General features: G+C 46.3%; 1 protein-coding gene across 10 annotated transcripts in view; it reads left to right on the top strand.

Moving 5' to 3' along the window:
• dgkh (diacylglycerol kinase, eta) overlaps positions 1-18,244 on the top strand; it is a 41,395-nt gene that overhangs the window by 8,849 nt on the left and 14,302 nt on the right. For 5 of the 10 annotated variants that reach the window (XM_069532573.1, XM_069532572.1, XM_069532574.1 and 2 more), the window contains 10 exons: positions 871-981; positions 4,735-4,815; positions 9,698-9,802; positions 11,569-11,701; positions 14,604-14,710; positions 14,910-15,035; positions 15,406-15,508; positions 17,106-17,268; positions 17,428-17,536; positions 17,813-18,034. In XM_069532573.1, the coding sequence (XP_069388674.1) occupies positions 871-981; positions 4,735-4,815; positions 9,698-9,802; positions 11,569-11,701; positions 14,604-14,710; positions 14,910-15,035; positions 15,406-15,508; positions 17,106-17,268; positions 17,428-17,536; positions 17,813-18,034 (1,260 nt within the window). Of the gene's footprint in view, positions 1-870; positions 982-1,893; positions 2,053-4,734; positions 4,816-6,351; positions 6,491-6,662; positions 6,811-9,697; positions 9,803-11,568; positions 11,702-14,603; positions 14,711-14,909; positions 15,036-15,405; positions 15,509-17,105; positions 17,269-17,427; positions 17,537-17,812; positions 18,035-18,244 lie in introns of those variants that run through there. The other 5 variants (XM_069532580.1, XM_069532579.1, XM_069532578.1 and 2 more) reach the window with 4 other exon arrangements.

The raw sequence follows: 18,244 nt of genomic DNA, 5'->3' as shown, positions 1-18,244 counted from the left end.
CATCACTGGAGGCCTCGTCTGAAGGATCACTTCATCTAAATTACTAAAACTCACTCTCTCCTCGTGGCATTTAACTGTGCAGCTACTTTAAGATTTAGCGATATCTGCCTCGGAGACATAAACCTGCCCCCGTGCAAATGATCTGACTGTAATCTTGATTTTCGCTCTCACTGTGTGTGTTTGCTTCATCCAGTGTGACATGCCAGTGTGTGCATGTGTCTCCACAATGAGGCTGTATTCTGCTGCAGTGTTTTCTGACTTTAAGTTGACACAGCTGGTGGGCAGGATGTCAGCTTCAGGCCTCTGTGTCTGTTTGTAATTCTCCCCTTGGAGAGCAGCGAGCAGCGAGCAGCCTTCCTTCGCTATAAATAGCCTCTGCGTGTGTGTATGTGTGTGTGTGCGTGTGTGTGTGTGCCCCACCTCTCCTCTGTGTGCCCAGAGAGAGTGATGTTCCCCCCACACAGCATTTCCATCTGTGTGTATATGTGTGTGTATGTTTTCCATGAGCACTGTTCCATGTCTCGCAGTATTTGCTCTGTTTGTCGTGTGTGTGTGTGTGAGAGAGACGATGGTTGTAAAGATGATGAGTGTTTGTCACATGATCTGATTGGTTGTGACGCTCACTCACACACACACACACAAATATATTTTGTGTGAGTGATGCGTGTTTACAGTTTTGCTGAGAAATTCGTTTCCCTTCTTCTTCTTCTTCTTCACTTTTCTGGACTATTTCTTGTCCCTCGTGCATAAAACACTTTTTCTGAAAAAAATAAAAGAACAAGTCGGACTCGGAGAGATCAAAGCTTTGTGTGAGTCTTTGATACGAAGCCCAATTAAAACAGTTTTGTATTCTGTCTTGTACCCGTGCAGACGAGTATAAAGGAGGGACTGCTGTTGAAACAGACCAGCTCGTTCCAGAGGTGGAAGAAACGCTACTTCAAGCTGAGAGGCCGAACTCTCTACTACGCCAAAGATGCCAAGGTAGGTTTACCAATGTTTCCCCATACAACACACAAACACAAACACACACACACACACACACACGGATAATGTGCTCTCTAATCCCACATGTGACTTTAGTTAGCAGCTGGAGACAAAGTTTTTTATTTATTTATTTGATGTTTTATTCAGACAATGACATTATAACAAAATGATAAATTACAATTCAGGATAAAAACAGAAATTGGAAAAACCTGGAAAAATAAATAACTTTCAACTCTTAACCGATCACAAATCTAACAAGAAAAAAGAGACACATAAGCAGGCGTGGTGCATACTGGGAATAATGCTGAGTCACAACATAGCCATCTTTTGTGCTAATGTACGATCCGAGCCGTCAATGCAAAGCGAAAGAGAAGTAAGTGCTCTGGAAATAAAATGAACACACTCCAGTTTCACCAGATGCCTCTACCTCCCATTTAGCATCAACGTAATTTGATTGGCTGTTGCATGAATACTGGAGCTCTGCAGCAGAGTGTGCGCAGCGCAAGCAACGCAACGTGACCACAATGCAATTCGCCAATGCACGATGTCTCCCCATTCAAAGCCAATGATCAGGGTTTCGGTTGAAGCCACAAATGCCAGCGTGTGAGTCTTGAGGACAAATTTGCATAAAGACTGGAAACAGTTGGATTCTCTTGACTGAGAGGCGCCGCTGTGCTAAGCTACTAATTTGGCTGCAGCTGTAGATTCACATTTATTTTTATTTAATATTTTCATGTTGTGCAGTTTATCATCTTAATTTTCTTCCTCTGTTTTTACTGAAAGTACATTTTTGTTTCTTAACTTTTGAACTTTCTTTCCTCTTTCCTGCAAACCTGATTTAACCCTTGCTGCTCTGAAACATGTGTGTGTGTGTGTGTATGTGTCTGTGTGTGTCTGCACACACGCTAGTCTGGCAGTGCCTTGGCGCGCTGGCAGGAGCGGGCGCTGCGCAGAGTGTCCCGGAGTCGCGTGTGCTGGCGAGTTCTGTCCGTGTGCTGGACGGGCGCACGCCGCTCCCCTCCACCTCTGGGTGCCAGCGGATCTGAGGAAGGCCTAGTGAGAATCCGGGTCAGCACAGCACTGCCAGGGGCCGTGGGCCAGTCCAACACTTCAGCTTAACCGCTCACCTGTAAACGATAGTGCTGCGTTCATGCCATATGGCTGCATGTTAACATGCGAAAAATATATGGAGTCATTTCAGTTTGTGCCAATTGTGCATGAACTGCGGAAAATGTAGAAGCTCCAGGCTTCCTCAGCGCAGGAGGCTGCAACTCAGAGGCTTTTTCACGACCCTATGACATGAATGCACTGTTAACGATGCACACAAAGCTCCAGGTTGGGCAGCAAAACACATGTGTACCGACACTAAAGTCACTTATCCACTGTGGATTTTATTGTTCTACACTGTGTCCTGCTCGTCCTCTCCTGAAGCATCAAGTCGCTCGATGGCCACGCTGAGAGAGTGAAAAAGAAATATAATCAAGCCCCTTAAAATACTTCTTTCTTGCCTGTCTGTTGAGTTAAAGACTATTCAACAGCTGGAACATTAGAATTAGATTGAGAGCTCTCTCTCTTATGGCCAGACAGCGATGTGAGCCTGTAGATAAGTGCCCATCACCCAACATTTCCATCCACTCTGGTGTCTTCAAGGTGGCCTGGCTGGCTGTGCTGCCCTGTGCAATAAGAAACCTCCTCATTGATCCACCTGGATGGCTCCATCTCAGCTCCTCAGTTTGTCCTGGAAGCTCCTCTCCTCTCCGAGTTGAAGTCCAACAAAGTCCCTTGAAGGGTTTATGAAGAAGAGACAGTCAAACCACACGAGATAATCACATGGGCTGGTGTGAGGAGAGAGGAGATAAGGGCGGTAGGAGAGGAGGTTTGTTGAGGTCGCTGAGATGCAGCCGCTGAGCTGAGCTCTGGATCTGTGGGCAACAGAGGGTCTGGACATTTGCCTCTGTCCAACATTCACTGTCAGCTTTCATTACAGCTTCCCTCGAGACAGCCGAGTGTGTGTGCCCACACGCATCTGTGAGTTTGTGAGTGTGAGACAGAAAAAGGAAGTAATCACACACATGTTGTACACGTGACGCAAAGGGTATATCAGCCAAGAGCGCTGTAACAGGGGTGGGGGGGGGGGCAGTGTTTGTGTTGGCATGCCACTCATACTTAGGCCCTCTTGGCCGACACTCCACAAACACATTCACACGCACTTGTAGGCATATGTGGAAGTGCTGGGACACACACACACACACACACACATAGAGTTGGCTGGTGTCCCTCTCCAGTCAGGCCTGGGGAGAGCGTCGTTAACTGGGCATTCCCTCTGACAGCTGCAGCAACTCACTCCTCCCACACACACACACACACACACACACACACACACACACAGTCAGAGGGCATTCCTTTGACGTCGCTGGTTTTTGGCCTGTGGCTCTTTCAGCTGCGTGCCCCAGCATCACGGCCGTGTTAGGATATCATGTTCCTGTTCGGAGACTCTGGCTCTCCTCTCCGTCCGTCGGCTGGAAGCACTGGACAGATTTTGGCTCCTCAGCTGCACAGAAATCCAATAAAACATTCACTGTCATGTTCTACGCACTCGTCTCGTTTGAGTCTAAACGCAGGGGGAGAAGCCTCACAGCAGTTTATTGTGTCGCTGTGATGCGAGTGTGTTTCCTGGCACCTCTTTAAGACGACCAGACAAACTGGACTCGTTGTTCCTGACCAGAACGTTGCTTTATTAACCCCTTGAGACCAAAGACTGTAAATAAAGATGGACGACTCGTCTCCGCTTCCTCACACGATCATGCTAAAATACTCCTGAGTGCAGGAGTCAGAGTCTGTGAATCGGAGCCTCGGTATCAAGGTTCGTGCGCTACATGCGCTCGAACAATTTCGAGTCAGTTGCAGCTGTCGGTCAATGTTATTTCTCTTTGTCGTTGCTTTATGTGTCTTTGTCCTTCTCACCTCTTTGTCCTCTTTTCTGTTTCTTTCTCGTCATTTTGCGTCTCGCCGTAGTTACTTATTACACTTTGTTTGTGTCTATTGTGTAATTGTCTGTTTTTTTTATCTCTTCGTTGACATTTTGCACCTCGCTGGATTTCTTTTGTGCCCCTGAGTTAATATTTTTCATTTCTTCATGATTTGCTTAAATCTCTTTTTTGTTGTTTCATGTTTCTTTGTTGTCATTTCGCACATTTTTACTCGTCTTCTGTTTGCGGTTGCTTTTTTCGTGTCCATCTGATAAACTTGTAACTGAGGTCATTCCAGGTCTCATTGTCGTGTGTCTCGCACCAGTTTTGCATCACTGTCGAGTCCTTTGGCATCTCTTTGTAGTTGCCTATCTTAGTTTTCAACAAGCCACTCCAAAGCGAGGCCTTGATCCCTTGAGCCCCTGGGCCTCTGCAACACTACTCTCGTTCCCTAATCCATCCGTGCTCGAGAAGTATTTCAAGGCCTTACGTTATCTGAGGCCTGCAGCATAATAGATCAAAAATAACAGATGTGTGTGTTACGTTTTTAAAACTGAAAACTGTTTTCATTTGTTTCATGACTCCATTTTACGCTGAGAAGTTTCACCGGCTTTGCTTCCTCTCACCGTTCTCTCCATGCTGCTGTAAACAAGTTAAGTTGCTGAAAAAAAGACACGTCCAGGGGTTAATTCTCTTCTTCTCTTTTGTTGCCTCTATCTCTCTCTGTTCTCCTCGGGACATCCCTCCTCACTCTCCTCCTGACGCCTCGTCCTCTCTGCAGTCCCTTATCTTTGACGAGGTGGACCTGTCGGACGCCAGTGTTGCAGAGTCCAGCACAAAGAATGTCAACAACAGCTTCACAGTGAGTGCATGTTACCAACACACACACACACACACACACACACACACACACACACACACACACACACACACACACACACACACACACACAGCTGACCGAGTGTAGAAAACTAATACTGGGTGTGTGACTTAGATTCCAGTATCTCCACGTCTGGGTGTCATGATATTTAAAATAATCTTTTCTCCCTGCACTCACAGATTTCATGGTGCAGTCTTTGAGATAATAGAAATGTCAATAGAGCCTTACAGTAACTAACAAAGTAAATTAATTCATTGATACCATAGATATCGGTCTTCTTTCCTTGCTCATGTCCTGAAGTTTGAATCCTTTCAGTTGTTTTTGTTCAATCCTGCTGCAAAACAAACGGACGGGTGAAATCATAACCTCCTTCACTGGGGAGACGACCTCTAATTAAACTCTCCTGTCGATTGAATAAATCAGCAGCTCGGTGCACAGTTTGAAAATTGAAACAAACCTGATAGATCCCTCATGAGCATCAGTCAACTGATGTAAAACTGTGGAAAGTTTGGCTTCGTCTTTCTGCTGCTACTTTACTGTGAAGTAAAGAAAAATCTCTGCCTGGTTAAAGTCAGTTCAACAGTTCAGTTGATTCTTATCGGAATAGTTTTATGATACATCACGAAAACATTTGATGAAACTTAATAATGTTCATGTTGCATTCGGCTGGAGATCCATCAGGGTTTAAAAGAAAATAGGATTTGGCCTTAACAGGATAATGAGTCCACCTATAAATGTCGGTCCTGGTTATATTTAGATGATGTTTTGTTTCGTTTCCCAGCATCGCTCCTCATGTATGTGTCACACACTCTCAATACATGAGAGAAACTAGAGACGTTGCTGTGACTGGAAAAGAATGAGCTGGTTGCCGTGTGTCTGGGGGGGGTGAACATGAGTATATGATGAGTAGCATGGATGAAAACAGACAGTGAATGTGAATGGAGTCCTCTCCTTTCTATAAATGTCTCTCTTCTCCACAAGTGTTGCTATAATAAGAAACAGGGAGGAGGAGGAGGCGGCAGGCGGGAGAACAGTGCCCAGAGGAGAACACGCTGCTATTTTTAGAAACCCCTTTACAATGCTTCACTGAGCGCCTGGGATGGCTTAACGCCGGCCATATTCATAAGTAAGATTACGTGTGGCTGCTGCATGTGCGTGCAGCATGTGTGTCCAGTTGTGAACATGCGTGTTTGTTGCAGGGTTAATAAACGGTCCGCGCTCATGCTGCCGTGCTCAGGGTTTGCAGCTGAGCTCAATGCGCCCTTGTGAGCGTCAGCATTCCAAAAAGATGGTGGGTAGGAGGGAGGAGGAAGAGGAGAGAGAGAGGAAGCATAAGGACAAAATATGTTTGAGAAGTGTTTGTCCAGACGCAGGGGAGAGAGCACATTTCATTAATGATTGATGGGGGAATGACTGCAGCTCCGTCTAAGATGGCGAGGGGGAAAGACACGGCGAGTTAGTGTAGCAGAGGAAATCCTGGAGTGATGTCACACCATCGCTGACTGCACTCATACAGTACCCTGTCCTGGGGTAAAGAGAAAGAGAGGAGGGCAGAGCGAGAGCGAGCGACTGAGGAGAGGGAAGACAGAGGCAGAGGAGAGGAGAGGAGCTGAAGACTGGACAGGCGGAGCAGGAGCAGGGAAACATAAGACCAAAGGTAATGTGACGTGCCGGATGGGAGTTCACCTGCACATGCAAATCTCCGTAATGCGCATCAACCCAGACACGGTCATGCACACCGACAGGGGGAGACCGGGCGTCATCACACGGGTTTCTGTGATCATGACAGAGAGAGAGAGAGAGAAAGGGGGAGACCACTGCAGAGGAGACGTTGCAGAGCTTTGCTGTGACTGTGCAGTGTAGTCACCACTCTCAGCCTGTGTGTGTCTGTGTGTGTGTGTGTGTGACCTCCTGCTGTCATCTGTCTGTCTCTGGCTCTGCTGAGGATGAGTGATGCCGCTGGCGTCTTCTCTGCAGGTTGGTGCTACTTGGTTGGATGATGTGATCGAGTCACGGCGTCCCGGCCACGCTGACATGTTTAGAGATTCGTGCTCGTTCCTGCACGCTGGTCCCCAGATGTCCACTGAGCATGTTTACTGTGCACACTCGTGTCGTAAAGTGGGGACCAAGGACTCCCTGGGGACCTGTTAATATTTAAATATCACCTGAAGTAAATGACATGAGTTATTAGAGGGAATGATTTGTTTCTCACGATAAACATTCGGAAGAATCTTTTTAATTTGTTGATGACTCAGAGCAAAGCATCTAAACCAGCACTAGAAAATGTGGATGTGCACGTGTCTGTGTGTGTGTGTGTACAGTTGTCATTACTGGAGATATGTGTGTGTGTGTGTGTGTGAGTTTACCATACGTGTGTATGCAAATGCACATGTGATCCATTCCGTGTTGGCATCCACGTTTTTGCAGAAGCCACTGGTTGGCCGGTGTGAATATCTGATGAGACGTTGTCGCTGTAGCTGCACAGGGAGCACCTTGAAGTCCACGTGAGGAGGGGATGGATGGTCGTGGTGGGGGGGGGGCAGGGGGTACTCAGCCCAACCCAAACCCTAAACTCATTACAGACTCCGCAGGGATGCACCGCCTCTCCCTCTGAGTCACTCGTGTTTGTTGGATTGCTCTCGCTAATTACCAGCCACAATCTCAGGGAGACACACAATCGCAGCAGTGGTGCATCAGCTCCGGTCCGTGGTGTTGTTGTTTGTTGGTGTTGACACAAGGTCGCAGATGATACCTGTGAGAGTACGTGCACGTGTTGTTCCTGGGGAAGTGAGAAGCTCCATCCCACCTCCTCTGCTATTGTGCTGCGAGGTTAAGTGGATACAGGTTGATTCACCTGTGTGTGTGTGTGTGTGTGTGTGTGTGTGTGTGTGTGTGTGTGTCTGTGTGTCTGTGTGTGTGTGTGTGTGTGTGTGTGTTTGCAAACAGTGATGAGTGTCCCTCATCATCCGTTATTCTTATTATTGCCAAAAATAAAAACAAATGAGGCTCATGATTACGTGTCCTCGTCATTAAAAGTAGATTTTGATCAAAGAACTGATTTTAGTTGTTGGGTATGATTACACACACACACACACACACACACACACACACACACAGTGATATATTCAGCTGTGAAGGTCAGTCATCAGGAGAGGTTTTCCACACTTGAGGGATGCCTAGAGCCATTTTTGGAAACAGCCATCCCTGTTTCCCTTGGCAACCAATCTTATCACTACCCTGTTTCACACACACACACACACACACACACACACACACACACACACACACACACACACATATATACAGTACACCAGCAAAGAGACAGGATGATCTATGTCCAAAGGGATCAATTTGCCAAGGGCATGTGCGTAGACACACACACACACACACACACACACACACACACACACTGACGTGCATTTGGACACACACACGCTAATCTTTGCAGTTCCAGTGGAAAATGTATTGTGATTAACAGCTGAGGAAAGAGAGAGAGAGAGAGAGAGAGAGACGGAGGATTTACTGTTGTCGTCTGAGCCGAACGAGTTGTCAGGTCGATTCTTCAAGATCAAGATGCTTCGGACCAATCAGGAAGCTGCGACTGGCAGTTATTCCCAGGATTGATTAATCTGAACACTAATTATGTTTGATGGATGGTTGAGTCTTGGAAATGTCCGGCAGTCAGGCCTGTTCCCTTTGAAACGAATGGAGATGAAAACTAGAGATTCAGAGGGAAGAAGAATAGATTTTAGTCTTTTATTCAACAAACTGAACTCAAACATTTAACATTCTTACAAATTACTTATTTCAAAAGTAATTTTTAGACATGAAAATATTTAATTTAGACAAAAGACTTGCCATGTGATTATAGATTACCTTACAAGTTTTTTTTTTTTTACACTGTCAAGTTTTATAGTGTAATAATGGAACTCATTCTTTGACGACATTTTGCTCGTTAAGTTTTCCCACATTCAATAAATTTAGTCGATTGACATAAATTAATTTAACCCCAATTAAATATTCTGTGGTTTCAGATGTGAGGATGTGTTGTAGGATTAGTTTTTCCAGTTATATCATGAAATTAAAGCACATTTCATGTAGTTTCACACAGAGAGAATGAACCATCAGCGTCACTGCAAGTACATGAATATTAAAAGTAATAAGTGTGTGTTTATATACTCTACGAGACAATTTTAGGCGACCAGGTTGTGGTTAAGGTTCGGGTTAGCGTTGGGTCAGGCCTGTGTATATGTGTGCGTGTGTGTGCGCTCATCCTCATTGTCCCACTAAGGTGAAAGGAGATAACATTAAGAGGAGTTACAAAGAGACGTAGAGAAAGAGGAGAGGAGGGAGCATTAATAAGTGATGGGCAGTTGAAATGGTGCCGTGTCTCTGTAGGGTTATCTACAGGGAGACTGTGTTTTAAGCACACATGTACACACACACACACACACACTCACACAGGGAGAGGACACAAGAGGGGGAGGCAGGGAGGGGGGGGGGGGGAGAGAAGCTCTTAGCCTTTACTGAGGCGCTTCGCCTGTCAGCACATATCTGCCTCAACGCATGAAGAGCCAAGAGGAAGAGAGGAGGAAAAAATGCTGGAGCGAAGGAAAAGACTAACTCAAGAAGGTGTTGGTGTATAAGTGAGCTGGAGTTAATGAGGGAGAGAGAGAGAGAGAGAAGGAGGGAGGGGGCGTCTCATCCTCTCCCTGCCTTAAAGACAGAGACGGTCGCTCTCTCTCTCTCTCTCTTCTCAGTGGCAACGCAGGCTGAGGAGGAAAAGCCCCGGAAACATTTATCTCCTTCTCTTTTCTCGCCACAGTCTCAGTATTCTCACCCGTATCCCCCGCTCTCCCTCCAGGTGATCACTCCGTTCCGTCGGCTCATCCTCTGCGCCGAGAACAGGAAAGAGATGGAGGACTGGATCAGTTCGCTGAAGTCCGTCCAGTCCAGAGAGCATTACGAGGTAAGAGCCCCCGTTTTTTTTCCAAATCAGCACATAGACAGATCCCAGTGAGTTTGTTAGTGTGTGTGTGTGAGCGAAGAGATGGAGAAGAAGAAGAAGAGGAGGAGGAGGAGAGAGATGCCGTGTGTTGAGGAGCAGTTTTTAGATTTCAGTTTTAACCAAACAGTCCTGCTGAGCATGAGAGAATCAAACGTACCCTGTTGGTGTTTTTGGATTCTATCACATCCAAGTGTTGGTTGGATGGTGACGAGCACAGATGGGTGTGGAAAGTACAATATGATGTGAGGCATGATACAGAAAACTGGGGACGTCACAAGTTGCTCATGCAGAAGCAACAAATTCCTGTTGATATTCCGAACCACAAAACCAGCAAACGCACACAGACACACTATGAAACTGTGAGAAACTGTGTAAAGAAGACAGACTGTGCGCACACCACAAAACATAGAACAGACACACACTGATCGGCACAAAAAGCATTTCTGATTCTGCATCACCCTGATTCTTTTGCTTTAAAACACACAAACATGCGGCCGATGCTTTTCGTTGATAAAATCCCAAAAACAAGCTTATCTGAATTTTTCTTTTTCATAAAATCTGCCTGTAACTGTTGAAGATGTTTCTCCGTCAGTGAGAGAGGGTGTCGATGGAAACCGGGGACGTGTGTTGACAGTGGGTTGTGTGCGAGCGCTCGGGGAGAAGGGGGAGCGCAGGAAGAAAGCACTGCTGCATTTTAATGGCTTTTATTTGGGAGGGAAGTCTTATATAAGACCCCATCCCCTCGCCCCCTTTACTGCACTGCAATGCAGCAGCACCCCCAGAGCTCACATACCACGGGGTGCACACGTGTGCACGCACGAACGCACACCAATGCACACACACACACACACACCTCTGCCAAGATGTCAACACAACAGCATTTAATTATCGTCTTGTGTAATGTGGCAGTGAACCTGAGAATCTGAGTGTCCCAGTTTGAAAAGTACCTGTTACGATTCTACTTATGAAACTGAAGCAGGGCTGCACCAGCTACTGCAACGCCCCCACGCGTATACAGTCCAACACTCACATCAACGTGCACTAACGTGGAAGAGTCCAGGAGGATGCGGCTGGCTTCTTCTCCTGTTTCAGGCAGTTTGCAGGTGGTGTCCTCATGATAGAGCAGAAACACCTCGAGGGACAGTGCAGGGAATCATCAGTATATGGGAAAGTTAATGTACGTGGAACTAGGAGTAGAGTTCATACCTCCGCAGTCCCCTGAGGAAACCACATTTAAATTCACTTGATCTGGATTTTTATTTAGATCTGCACCAACATGAATAAATATCAATCCTGTAAACATGCCCGACTTTTCTCATCGAGATCCATAAATTACGTGAGTCTGAGAAATCAACAAAATGCATCTTGATTCCCTCAATGTTAAAAAAAAAAGTGAACAAAGTTCCTGGAGGTGCTCCAGGATTTAAGAGGTTCTATCTTGGAGGTCAGTTGAGTAGTTTTTGTATAATCCTGCTAATTAACTGACCAGGTGAAAATATAGATGATGGAGATGTTGAAAGAAGTTGGTGCTGATTTGTGTCTTCTGCAGAAAACATGTAGAAATTTAATGCATTTATTCAAATTCTTTTAATTTCTCATATCGTACAGTTGTAGTCATTACGAAAACAACCAGTAACACTAATATGCATTGTTTTTATTTTGATATTGTGCCTTCCTGTGACTGTCATCCCCATCCTGCCAACCTGTTTTAACCTCTTCTTTGCCAGACAGCACAGTTTAATGTGGAACATTTCTCAGGGATGCACAACTGGTACGCCTGCTCCCACGCACGGCCCACCTTTTGCAACGTCTGCAAAGACAGCTTGTCTGGGGTCACGTCTCACGGCCTCTCCTGCGAAGGTAAGTAACGCGCTCGAACGCTGCACACATGCAAACCGTGGAACACATAATTGCTACTGTATTTGTTTTTTGGTGAAGTGCACACACTGCGTTTTTCTTACGTAACTGCCTTTAATCCGCGGCCTCTTGGAGCAGCGCTGGCTCATGGATAGACGTCTTCGTGTGGCTCGTCTATAGGTGCTTTGGAAGGTATATGATGATATGTGTGACTTGTGAGTCCCTGAGGTGACAAAAGTTCAAGTGGAGCAGATTGGAGGTGACGAGTCTGTGAAAAGCTCTGGGTTGCGGAGCGTCTGTCAAACTGTGAGCTTGAAGTGGAGGAAGTGCAAAGAGCTGCACTGCTGACACACACGAGCATAAGTCAGCCTGTAACCATACGTTTGATTATGTCATACTTTTTGCGAGAGTTGGAATGTTTGGATTTTATTTGAGCATATTGCATCATTTTCCCCATGTGACCAGGGGAAGGAGGTGTTAACGGATCTGTGTTAACGCCTCATCTGTGAGGAGTGTGTGTGTGTGTGTGTGTGGGTGAAGGTGTTAACACGGTGGGCTAATGCTATTTTTTGCCGTCTTTTAGCCGGTGTAAAGTCTCATTGACAGGCAGCAGACCTTAATGAGCACCATCTGCATATCCTCTCATTCTATTTTTGCTAATGTTCCTTTGTTGTGTGTGTGTGTGTCTGTGTGTGTGTGGAAGGCGTTGAGAGCCTCTCCACTCAGTGCTTATTATCCTCTACAATGAGGCCCTCTCATATCCAGAGCAGAAGGCAAAAGAATTAGATAAAGAGAAAAGACAAAGTCTAGAATGTCATCTAACTCTTGTGATCTAAACTGGCTTTCACACACTCACTCACACACACTCACACACACACACACACACAGACACACACAGACACACACACACTTTCAAACAATAGAGAACAATAGAAGATGCAGCTCAGACTGCAGCGCCTCCATCAAAACATGGAGTCGAGGTTCTCGGTCGAGAGCTCTGACCTTTTGTCGCAGTCAGATTGAGTAATAGATCCCGTTGTTAACGAGTGGGACAAAATATTTATACTTCAATATATCAGCGTCGTGGCTCATGAGATGCAATTATCTAAATGCTGGCGCCAAATGTCAATATTTATTTTGTTATCCATATACAGGGTATTCTTCTGCATGATTCATTCTTATATGATTTTCTTGCAATGTATAAATCATCGTATCGTGAGTTACCCTTTGATTCCCTTCAGCCCACTGTCGGACTCAGTCAAATAAGAGACAGAGCAGAAAGTGAGGATGGAGGAGAGATGGAGGAAAGAAAGAAAGAAAGAGAGAGGGAGCAGAAGAGTGTCTCTATTAAAACGTGGAGAGCAGCCAGCCAAACAGTTTCACAGCAATCAACGCAGCTTAAGTTTCCTTCGATTTCCTGCGCAGGACAGACAGTGGGGATTGATCTGCGCTACACACACACACACACACACACACACTCACACACACTCACTCCTGTGCTCTTCTGTCTCCACCCTCACACACACTCGCAGGTCTACACACACTGGTTTGGTCGAGCTTGTGAATGCTCAGGGTAAATCCTGCTCGGCCATTAACAGACACCGGTATCATGTCCTCTGAATTCTCTTAATGCTCTGCTAATGCTCGCTAACAGCATTTAGTGGTAGACAAGATTGAAACATCGATTGTTGCTCCCGGATATGACTTTGACTTAATTTGTATATCTTGCGTAGATTGACTAATGGCAATGCTGTGTGTGTGTGTGTGTGTGTGTGTGTGTGTGTGAGCCAGGGTGGGGTGGCTGGAAGCAAAGTTCCCAGAGCAGGCTGCAGACATTATTCATGACTGAGCTAAGTGCCTCGTCTCTAATGGAGACAGAGAGCGATGCCCACCTGTCTGCACGTCTCCATCAGACACACTGTGTTTACATTTCACTCATTTAAATTTCTTATTCACAGCAAAGTTGCATTAAGCTCATTAAAATCCAATGTGGGGACGATGTTTCAGTGAAAGGCCTCTCATGCATACGGAGTCAAACATAATAGATTTATATGACGGGATGAAAGTTCAAGTTTCAAAACTTAAAATAAATTAATATACTTAATTTATTGTGATTATTATTGATATTTTTACAGTTTAACCATGAACTTTAACACACATAACGAGAAAACACAAATACAACCAAATATGTCAAAACTTGAATGAAAAGAAAATGAAGTTATTCATCCTGTAAAATTAAAAGTTTTGGTTATCGGCAAACGACAGTTGCAGATTCTGAAGTGTCCGTGTTCACTGATACAAACTGAGGCTCAACTGTGATTGTTGACCTGTTGAAGTGGAAAGAAAAACAAACATTATCGGTCAAGTGGTTTGTTTTATCGTAGCCTGCTCTGCTAATGTGTCGAGGTTACGCGTGTTCCACTGACGATAGAGCTGGCTGTTTGTAGCATGTTACAGAAACACGTGCATGTGCATCAGAACCTGGGCACGCGTGTGGGTGTAACACTGAGACTCTGCTGCAGGTCTGTGTGTGTGATGCAGGGTTTAGGTCTTTTTCTACCTGGGTGGATTTGCTTCTGTGTGTCAGATGCAGAAGGTATAAGTGCAGCTCAGGTTAGGGATTACGCCCACTGACGTCTCATCAGAGCCTGATTCATTTAGAACACAGCGGTTTTCAGGGGGTGTCTGTTTCTGAATCACGCATCAGAGATTCCAGAGTGGAAAAAAAAAAAAAAATCTATGAAATGTTGCATTGAAGGTTTTAAATGGATTTATAATATTTTTATTGTTTCATAATTAAATATCACTCCGCTTCAATCAAGCTGCTCATCAAAGCATTTTCTGAATTTGTATCTTTCGTATGAATCTGCCGCTTTTAAATGTGTGTCAAACGTTTGTTTTTCAGTTTGCAAATTCAAAGCCCACAAACGCTGCGCGGTCAGAGCCACTAACAACTGCAAATGGACGACTCTGGCCTCCATAGGGAAGGACATCATCGAGGACGAGGACGGGGTGAGTTCTCAGTTTCAAGATTTTGAATATTATCACAGCGAATCCTCTTCACACGCAACTCTCCGAGGGAGGCGATGGAGAGGAGTGTTTCCAGAGGGCAGTGATAGAAGTAGACGAGCATTTCCCTTCCCTTGAACTGTGTGTGTGTGTGTCTGTGTGTGTGTGTTTGTGTGTGTGCACGTGTGTGTTCAACCAACAGATTGCGATGCCTCACCAGTGGCTGGAAGGGAACCTGCCCGTCAGTGCCAAGTGTGCCGTGTGTGATAAGACATGTGGCAGCGTACTGAGGCTGCAGGACTGGCGCTGCCTCTGGTGCAAAGCGATGGTACGTCACATGTGCGCTGCATGAATTTAAAAAAACGCTATTTAAATATGAATTAAATCCCACGAGAAGAAAACATTTAAATTGTTAAAATGCAGCAGAAAACCTCATTTCAAATTCCACTTCCACAGTCTGACAACCACTGTTAACACACAATATGGTACAAATCAACGAGAATAAAATCAAATAAATAGAAATGCTTTGTTTTCTGGCAGCTTCTTCTTTCTGAGTTTCAGGATTAGTATAAACGTGCTGGTTCAGTCTCTGTTTCTTTTTTTAATCTCCACACCTGAGGGAAACTTTACGTCATTTCTGTTTCATATTAAATAAAGATCATGAATCATAAACGTTGTATTTGCTGTCGTTCCCCCAGGTGCACACAGCCTGTATGGACCTGTACCCTCGCAAGTGTCCTCTGGGTCAGTGCAAAGTCTCCATCATTCCTCCTACAGCGCTCAACAGCATTGACTCAGACGGTAAGCACCCCCTACACACACACACACACACACACACACACACACACACACACACACACACACACAATCACCCATGCAATTACTCTGACTCTCTCACGGGGGTCAGAGGTCGATGCCAATCAGCACCTATGAGCCGTCGTGTCTCAGAGGCGGATAGATGAGATTTCACTCCAGGTGGTCTTCTGATGTCATCTCTGCTCCGTCACATGCGTGGACGGTGACGTCAGAACGGAGAGAACGAGGGACGGTGACGGTTGATCAAGATGTCACGGTCCATCCAGAAACACAATAATTCACACACACACACACTTATACACACACACCTTCTCTTGACGCACACTTCTGTTGTGCGCTGCAGGAAAGACAGTGTTGTTAGTTTCCCTGTAATGACGTCGGCCTCAGATCCATAGTTTCTTATAAGCTTCCTGTGGCTGAAACGTGGACTTAGAGGAAGCGACGAGTCACAAGTATGTACTCCGGGAAATTGACGGTTTCTCGAACAGCGAGGTTAAAAATAGGTCGTGTGACAGGTCGGCACACACCTTTTCTAAAAAAGATCCTCGAGACAAGATCTGAGAGCGTGAGAGGAATTTAACATTTTGTGTGTGTGTGTGTGTGTGTGTTTGCCAGAGCCCACATTAAACTCATTCTAGATGGAGATCAGCACCTGCAAGACGGACTCAAATAAGCGTGTGTGATTGGATTACTGTGACACACACACACACACACACACACACACACACACAGACACACACACACCCTGGCATCGGCTAATTGGTTGATGGATAAGCATGAGGCAGAGAAAGGGAGGATAGGGAATCCAGATGAAAGGAGGAGGATAAGAAGAAAACAGAATAAGGAATCATCCTTCATGTCTCCCTCTCTCCCTCTGCCCTTCACTCGCTCCTCACGTGCCAGGCTCCCTCTGCCCAAATGCAGGCTGGGAAGAGGGGGAGTTCGGTTGTAATTGGCTGGGGGGGCAGGCAGCAGACTGCAGCACGTGCCGTAGCGTCGTGACTCCCCTTCCCTCCCCTCCTGCTTTCGTTTGTCTCTCTCCTCCTTCCTTCCACTTGCCCTCCCTCTATCCATCCTTCACTGACAAGATCCCAGAGAGAGAGAGAGAGTGGGGGTGGGGGGGGGCTAAAATCGAAGAGGGTAGACAGAGATTAGAGAGCAGGAGGAGGAAGAGGAGGGGGAGGAGGAAGAAGGGAAAAGAGGGGATAACAGCACCACACACAAGGTGATGTGCACATTTTGTTGTGCTCCCTGAAATCAGCCACAACAGATGAGTGTGTTTGTGTGTTCGTGCTCCACAACGGAGCAAAAACGTGTTTTTGACACGTGCCGAGCTCCCGTGTTGTTATTCCGCTCAGTCTCACGCTCGCACTCGATGAGGTTGTTTCATGGTGACAGAGGAGTTTCACACCAGCCGCTGCATCCAGCAGAGCTGCTCCTTGTTTGAGCTGCACCCTGGGGACTGCACAGCGTTAAAGGGACAGTTCAGTCAAATAAGACAGATGTGATTCTGGGCCCTCAGTGATTTCCAAGTGCTCAAAGCGTTTAAACGTGTTTTTCTACTGTTGCCGTGTCTCCTCAGGCTTCTGGAAGGCAACCTGTCCTCCGTCATGTGCCAGTCCCCTCCTGGTTTTTGTCAACTCCAAAAGTGGCGACAACCAGGGGGTGAAATTCCTGCGGCGCTTCAAGCAGCTCCTCAACCCGGCACAAGTCTTTGACCTGGTCAACGGGGGGCCGCACCTCGGGTGAGGAAAACTAAAACAGCCTCCAAAGTATGACATGTTTAGGACCAGAGACGTAAAACATCGTTACACTTGTTCAGCATTTTATGTCACCGGGGGAGAAACGGAGACCTGCAAATGAATGACTTCCAAACATCTGTGTGTTGTGTGTGTGTGTTTCAGTCTGAGGCTGTTTCAAAAGTTCGACAACTTCCGGATTCTGGTGTGCGGGGGTGATGGCAGTGTGGGCTGGGTCCTCTCAGAGATCGACAAACTCAGTCTACACAAACAGGTAACACACGTGTGTCGAACACATCCGCAGAAAAATTAAAGTCGTTTCTGCTGAATTAAAATGAATTAAATGCAGAAATTGTCAGAATGGGAGATAGAAAATGATGTGTCTTTGGTCGATGCACCCGTTGAGCTTTTTGCCTTTGCTGCTGGCCGGCTTACATAAAGACACGCTCTCATTATACACACACGGGCGGCCATGCACAGACACACACTGAGCTCATTTTGAATGCTTCAGGCTTCCTGATGCCAAATAAAGCCCCTGCGTGTGTTTCAGTGCCAGCTGGGGGTGCTGCCGCTGGGCACGGGTAACGATCTGGCTCGGGTCCTGGGCTGGGGCCCGTCCTGCGACGACGACACCCAGCTGCCCCAGATCCTGGAGAAGCTGGAGAGGGCCAGCACCAAGATGCTGGACCGCTGGAGCATCATGACCTACGAGATTAAGATCCCGCCCAAACACAGCTGCCCCACCACGCCTGAGGGAGCCAACGACTGCCAGGTACTCACAGGAGCTGACAGATATTCACACGCATCACTAGACACAATCAGAGCAGCAGGCGTCCAGACGGACAGACGTGGGCAGGAGGGAGGAGAGCAACCTGCTGCAAACAGCATCTGACATTTTCAACTCTACTGCACCACAGCTTCGGTTCTGAAGCAGACAATGGAAAAGAAACTCACCCAAAATGTCCTGCAGGTTCTTTACATT

Source organism: Paralichthys olivaceus, chromosome 10, assembly GCF_024713975.1.
Source record: "Paralichthys olivaceus isolate ysfri-2021 chromosome 10, ASM2471397v2, whole genome shotgun sequence".
Taxonomy (NCBI): domain Eukaryota; kingdom Metazoa; phylum Chordata; class Actinopteri; order Pleuronectiformes; family Paralichthyidae; genus Paralichthys; species Paralichthys olivaceus.
The sequence above is the reverse complement of the archived record's forward strand: the minus strand, read 5'-3'. Positions and strand labels throughout refer to the sequence as shown.